At 38.2% G+C, this 7,242-nt stretch overlaps 1 protein-coding gene across 2 annotated transcripts in view; it reads left to right on the forward strand.

Moving 5' to 3' along the window:
- The window catches only part of Slc22a15 (solute carrier family 22 member 15), a 103,984-nt gene that overhangs the window by 48,715 nt on the left and 48,027 nt on the right, over positions 1-7,242 (forward strand). For both annotated transcript variants that reach the window (XR_003849701.1, XM_008834023.3), the window contains exon 4: positions 669-833. Coding sequence is in view for 1 of the 2 variants with exons in the window: in XM_008834023.3 (XP_008832245.2) it covers positions 669-833 (165 nt within the window). In the remaining variant the exon portion in view is untranslated. The remainder of the gene's footprint in view (positions 1-668; positions 834-7,242) is intronic.

The following is a 7,242-nucleotide window of genomic DNA, read 5'->3' on the forward strand; positions in this document are numbered from 1 at the left end:
GCGCGTGTGTGTGTGTGTGTGTGTGTGTGTGTGTGTGTGTGTGTGTGCGCGCCTGTATATGGTGATGGTGCTTTCTGCAACCCTCAAATTGCAATCTATGCCCTGTTTCTAAACAGGGCAGTGAAAGATTGTGACAGCTTTCTGATCCGTTTCCTTGTATCTTTCTGTGTTGATTATTTCAAATGAGCTGTATAGGACTTGGCCGAGTATGAGCGAGGATTTTCAATTTCCAGCATTATTATGAATAGCTGAAAACCGTGTGTGATTGACAGAACTAGTAAAACAAAGAAAGTAAACCTTACCTGTTTCTAAACAGGGCAGTGAAAGATTGTGACAGCTTTCTGATCCGTTTCCTTGTATCTTTCTGTGTTGATTATTTCAAATGAGCTGTATAGGACTTGGCCGAGTATGAGCGAGGATTTTCAATTTCCAGCATTATTATGAATAGCTGAAAACCGTGTGTGATTGACAGAACTAGTAAAACAAAGAAAGTAAACCTTAGTTTTTCTTCATAGTTTTCAAGGCAAGTAGGTATAAAAAATGAAAAACATAGCTCAGGAAATTTAAATTTACAAAGGTTTATTTCACAAACTAATGAATATAATTTATTATTTTCTTCAAATGCTGTCTTGCCTCTGGATCGTTGAATATTGTTTTTCTCTTCCTAGGTTTTGCCCTTGACATCTTATTTGCTATTGTAAATGGATTTTCCCCCTCATATGAGTTCTTTGCACTAACTCGCTTCTTGGTTGGCATGATGAATGGAGGGATGTCCCTGGTGGCCTTTGTCCTGCTAAATGAATGCGTGGGCACCGCCTACTGGGCACTTGCAGGTACTGCTTAAATCTATGCAGCTTGGAACATGGTGAGTGGTTCTAGAAAACCTTGCTGGTCAGCAGCTTACCCTTAGAGCCTGAAAACACATTGAGACCTGAGGCATTCATCCATCTACAATTGAGTATCCTTTATCCAAATTCTGGGAACTAGAAGTGTTTCCGATTTCAGGTTTTTATATATAATGAGATGCCTTAGAAATGTGACCCAATTCTAAACACAATTCATTTACATTTCATATCTACCTGATACGTATAACCTGCAGGTTATGCTATACAGTATTTTTAGTGTGTCTATATTTTGACTGAAGACCATCACATCAAAGTAAAGTGGGGATTTTTCCACTTGTAGTATTGGGTCAGCTCTTAAAACATTGCAGATTTTGGAATGTTTGGGATTTCTCCTTTTTCAGATTAGGGATGCTCAATGTATACTAAATTTTCTTGCCCTAGTGTTCTCTGTATGGTGTCAAATGAGTCTTGTTATTCATGTTCCTCAGCAGAAGCCTTACCATGTCTGCCTCACAGATGGTGAGCTTGCCACCTACCTCGTGACCAGTCTACAGATAACTCTGGCCAAAGTCCATTTCCTCCAAACAGCATTCATCACTTTCTTCCTCAAAATGGGAAATAGTACAGGGATGGGAAATACTAAGAACTCTTTTCCTGAGCATTTACTGTATTCTGATGACTTTTTGTTTCAAGGCTTTCCTCATGTTTTACTGTTCTTTTCAGTCAGTAGATGGCATCGTTGGAGCATTTCTTTACCGATGCTAAATTTCCAAATTGAGACCATATTCTGTATTTTTTTTTAATAACCTCAGCATCCTCTCAAGAACCACACACAGAGTAAAAATAATTATTTAATATTTTTACATTTATTTATCGTGTGTGTATGTGCGCGCACACGTTTACATGCAAGTCAGAGAACAACTTGTGGGGTTTGGTTCTCTCCTTCCACCGTGTGAAACCTGGGGATCAAACTCAGGTCAAAAGTCTTGGCAGCAAGCATCTTTACCCACTGAGCCATGGTGCTAGCCCAAGAATTATTTTTTAAAAAATATTTAGGGGAGACCTTAGAACACTGCCTGAGAGTACCTGTATCCAGCCTCCAATTGGTGGTGAGCATCCCCAAATCACACCATGCCCAACCCCCTACATTGGGACCAGGTGTGACCTCTCCCACTGGGCCAGGACTAGTTTTTTTTTGTGCTTCAGAAGGGTCCCAGAACTTAGCAGACTGCCTGATAATGCCTGGATCCCACCTCTGCATGGTGATGAGCTTCCCCAAATCACACCATGCCCATCCCCCTACATTGGGACCACCAGCAAATCCATCCCAGGGCTAGGCCTTTCTGCCCTATAGTAGGGGCCCAGACCTTTGCAGACTACCCAAGAGGGCCTAAATCGGGCACCCTCCCCACCCCCAGCAAGCTTCCCAAATTGTGCTGTGACTGCTTGCTAGTAGGGGTCCAGACCTTAAGCGGAAGCCTAAGAGTATCTGACTGGCACCTGATTTGGGCCTCTGCAGGAGCTCCTGAATAGCTGGACTGATGCTATCTGTTCCCTGCAATATAAAATCTGAGAAAACCCGGAGCCTAGGCCAACCAGCTTTACATACCCAATAAGAAAACAACCAAGGCACACCAATACTACTAATAGAAGCAGACTTCAACTCAACAAAAGAAGGCTTGAGCTTCACACCAGAATCAGAAACAACAGAAGAAATCCACATGCAAAAATCACAACAGAAAAAAAATAATATAGAAAACCAAAATAATATGTTCCTACCAAACACCAACAGTCCTATAGAGGAGTTCTATAAGGAGAACCCCCTAGAGATAACCCAGGACACAGAATTTAAAAGAACAATCATAAACATGATCAAGGAATTCAGTGAATTTAAAGAACACACGAACAAACAAATCAACGAGCTAAAGGAAGATGGGATAAACTTCCTGAATTCACAAAAAAGATAGAAATATTGAAGAAAACTCAGGCTGAAATGAAGAAGGAAATGAAACACTCAATAAGCCAATTTGGAACATCAGGAGAAAGCCTCACCAACAGGATGAATGAAATGGAAAATGGAATATCATGACTGAACAAAAATTTAAGAATTGGACTGCTCAAGCAAAGATTATGAAAAAAAATTCAAAACAAAGGAATAGAATATGCAGAAAATGTGGGACACTATGAAAAGACCATCTGTGCATCATGGGTACAGAGGAAGGAGAAGAATTTCAGGTTAATAGTATTGACAAGATCTTAAACAGGATTGTAGAAGAGAATTTCCCAAAATTAAGGAAAGACATGCCCATACAAATACAAGAAGCACATAGAACACCAAATAGACAGGACCAGAAAAGAAACTCCCCATAGCATATCATAGTAAAACACTAAATGTACAGAACAAAGACAGAATACTGAAAGCTGCAAAAGAAAAACAAGTCACATATAAAGGAAAACCCATCAGAATTACAGCTGACTTATCAAGGCGAACCATGAAAGTCAGAAGAGCCTGAACCAAAAGTATTCCCAGTTCTAAATGACCACAGATGCCAATGTAGACTACTTTAGCCAGCAAAAATGTCTGTTAAAGTTGAAGGGGAAAGAAAAATCTTCCATGCCATGAATAGGCTTACAGAATACATGTCCACAAAACCAGCCCTTCAAAGAATACTTGAAGCAATACAAAGAATGTAGAAAGAAACAGCTATACCCCAAGGGAAACAGAAGGAAACTAAATGAAGGTGTGATTGTGGAAACTCAAAACTAGACCAAGAATGAAAACAGAAATCAAAATGACAGCAACCAATATACACCTTTCAATAATAACTTTAAATCTCAATGGGCTGAGCTCCCCAGTCAAAACACACAGGCTAGCTGAATGGATTAAGAAACAAAATCCATCCTTTTGTTGTCTGCAAGAAACCCATCTCACCTTCAAGGACAGGCACTACCTTAAGGTGAAAGGATGAACAAAAATATCCCAAGCAAATGGTGCTAAGAAACAAGCAGGGGGTGCAATTCTAATACCTGAGAAAATAGACTTCAAACTAAAACTAATCAGAAGAGATAAAGAGGGTCACTTCATTCTGTTGAAAGGAACAATTAACCAAGAAGATATTATAATCATGAACATATATCACCAAAATCTGGTGCACCCAACTTCATAAAAACAATACTATAGGACTTTAAGACAGAGATTAACCCCAACTCAGGAATAGTAGGGGAATTCAATACCCCACTGTCTCCAACTGAACAAAAAATAAAAAGACATCTGAATTAAATAATACCATACATCAAATGGACCTAACAGACATATACCAAATATTCCACTCAAGCAATAAAGAATACACTTCGTATTGAGTACCCCATGGAACTTTCTCTAAAATTGACCACATACTGGAGCATAAAACAAACCTCAACAAATACAAAAAAAATTGAAATAATTCCTCTGATTCTATCAGACCACAATGCAACAAAGCTTATAATCAACAGCAAAAGAAGCTCTAGTAACTACACGAACTCATGGAGATTAAACAACACACTCCTGAATGATGAATGGGTCAAAGAAGAAATTAAGGAAGAAATAAAAGTATTCCTGGAACTAAACAAAAATGATAATACAATGCATCAAAACCTCTGGGACACTTTAAAAGCAGTCCTGAGAAGGGAGTTTATAGCTCTAAGTGCCTACATTAAGAAATCAGAAAGAGCACACATAAATGACTTAACATTGCAACTCAAGACTCTGGAAAGGTGAGAACAAATTTAACCCAGACCCAACAGCAGAGAAAAAATACAAAAACCAGAGCAGAAATTAATGAAATAGAAACAAAAAAATCAATACAAAGACTCAATGACTCTAAGAGCTGGTTCTTTGAAAAGCTAAACAAGACAGACAGACCCTTAGCCCAGTTAACCAAAGAAAGAACAACTCCAAATCAACAAAACCAGATATGAAAGGGGAAATAACACAACAGACACCAAAAAGATCCAGAACATTATAAGGGGATGCTTTAAAAACCTATACTGTGTTACATTTGAAAACCTAAAAGAAATGGATGGATAATTAAAATCATGGGAACCACCAAAGCTAAACCAAAAAGAGATCAACAGTTTAAATTGACCCATAACTTATAGGAAATTAAAACAGTAAAACAAAACCTCCCAACTAAAGAAAACCCCAGACCAAGATGGATTTGCAGCAGGATTCTACCAGACATTTAAAGAATATCTACAAGCAATACTACTTAAATTATTCAAAAAGATAGAAACAGAGGGAGAACCCCCAAATTCCTTCTATGAAGCCAGCATCATTCTAATATCCAAACTGGGTAAGGACACAACCAAAAAAGAAAACTATAGACCCATATCCTTAATGAACATAGATGCAGAAATTCTTCAACAAAATACTTGCAAACCGCACACAGACAAACATCAAAAAGATCATCCACCATGATCAAGTCGGCTTTATCCCAGAGATGCAGGGGTGGTTCAGTATACACAAGCCAATAAATGTCATAAATCATATAAATGGGCTCAAAGACAAAAAACACATGGTCATCTCAATAGATGCAGAAAAAGAACTTTAACAAAATTCAGCATGCATTCATGATAAAAGTCCTAGAGGGAACTGGGCTGGAGGGAACATACCTCAACATAATTAAAGCTATATACAATAAACACACAGCCAACTTCATTCTAAAAGGAAAAAAATACTGGAAGCATTCCCATTAAAATCAGGAACCAGACAAGGATGTCCACTATCTCCACTCCTTTTTAATATAGTGCTTGAACTCTTGCTAGAACAATAAGACAAGAGAAGGAAATTAAAGGAGTAATAATTGGAAAAGAAGAGGTCAGATTATCTCTTTTTGCAGATGATATGGTACTGTACCTAAGAGATCCCAAAAATCCCACCAGAAAACTCCTAGAACTGATTAACATTTTCAGTAAAGTGGCAGGGTACAAAATTAATCTACAAAATCATAGCGTTTCTTTTTTTAAAAAAAATTTTACATATCATTTTTATTTTATGTGTATGAGTGTAAAGGACGGTTTATAGCCACCACGTGGGTGCTGTAAATCAAACCCGGGTCCTCTGCAAGAGCAGCCAGCGCTCTTAACCACTGAGCCATCTCTCTAGCCCCCATAGCCTTTCTATATACCAATAACAAGCAACCAGAGAAAGCGTACAGGAAAACCTTCCCATTCACAATAGCCTCAAAAAAAAAAAAAAAGAAATCTCGGCATAAACCTGACCAAAGACATTAAAGAGCTCTACAATGAAAAATTGAAATCTTTAAAGAAAGAGGTTGAAAAAGACGCCAGAAGATGGAAGGACCTCCCATGCTCCTGGAATAATTAATATTGTGAAAATGACCATTCTACCAAAAGCAATATATAGATTCAGTGCAATCCCAATCAAAATCCCCATGGCATGCTTCACAGATTTAGAAAAAAAAAAATCCTAAAATTCTTATGGAAGCACAAAGGACCCCAGATAGCCAAAGCAACCCCGTGCACAAAGACCAATGCTGGAGGGATTACTATACCAGGTCTCAAACTGTGTTAGAGCTATAGTCATAAAAACAGCATGGTACTGGCACAAAAATAGACACATATATCAGTGGAACATAACTGAAAACCCAAACATGAGTACTTGCAATTTTAGCTACCTGATATTTGACAAAGGCGCCAAGGACACAATGGAGGAAAGACAGCATCTTCAACAAATGGTGCTTGCAAAACTGAATCTCCACCCATAGAAGACTGAAACTAGACCCATATCTTTCACCTCACACAAAAGTCAAGTCCAAATGCATCAAAGACGCCAATGTAAAACTTGAAACTCTGAAACTATCAGAAGAAAACATTGGTGGTAACCTACAAGACATAGGTGTAGGAAAGGACTTTCTAAATAGTTGCTCAGGAATTAAGGTCAGCAATCAACAAATGGGACCTCATTAAACTAAAAAGCTTCTGTACAGCAAAAGAAACAACCAAGAGTGAAGAGAAAACCCACAGAGTGGGAAAAAATCTTCACCAGCGACACATCTGACAGAAGTTTAACATCCAGAATATATAAAGAACTCAAAAAACAAATAATCAAGAAAACAAATGATCCAATTAAAAGATCGGCTAAAGATCTAAACAAAGAGTTCTCAAAATAAGAAATAAAGATGGCTAAGAGACATTTTAACAGTGTTCAATATCGTTAGTAATTAGGGAAATGCAAATCAAAACCACCTCAAGATATCACCTTACCCCAGTCAGACTGGCTAAGATCAAGAGAACAAATGATACCAAATGTTGGAGAGGATGTAGGGAAAGGGGAATGCTCATTCACTGCTGGTGGGGCTGTAAATTGTTCAACCCCTATGGAAAGCAGTGTGGAGAA

This window comes from Nannospalax galili, unplaced genomic scaffold (genome assembly GCF_000622305.1).
Source record: "Nannospalax galili isolate Female #2095 unplaced genomic scaffold, S.galili_v1.0 scaffold475, whole genome shotgun sequence".
In the NCBI taxonomy this organism is placed as follows: domain Eukaryota; kingdom Metazoa; phylum Chordata; class Mammalia; order Rodentia; family Spalacidae; genus Nannospalax; species Nannospalax galili.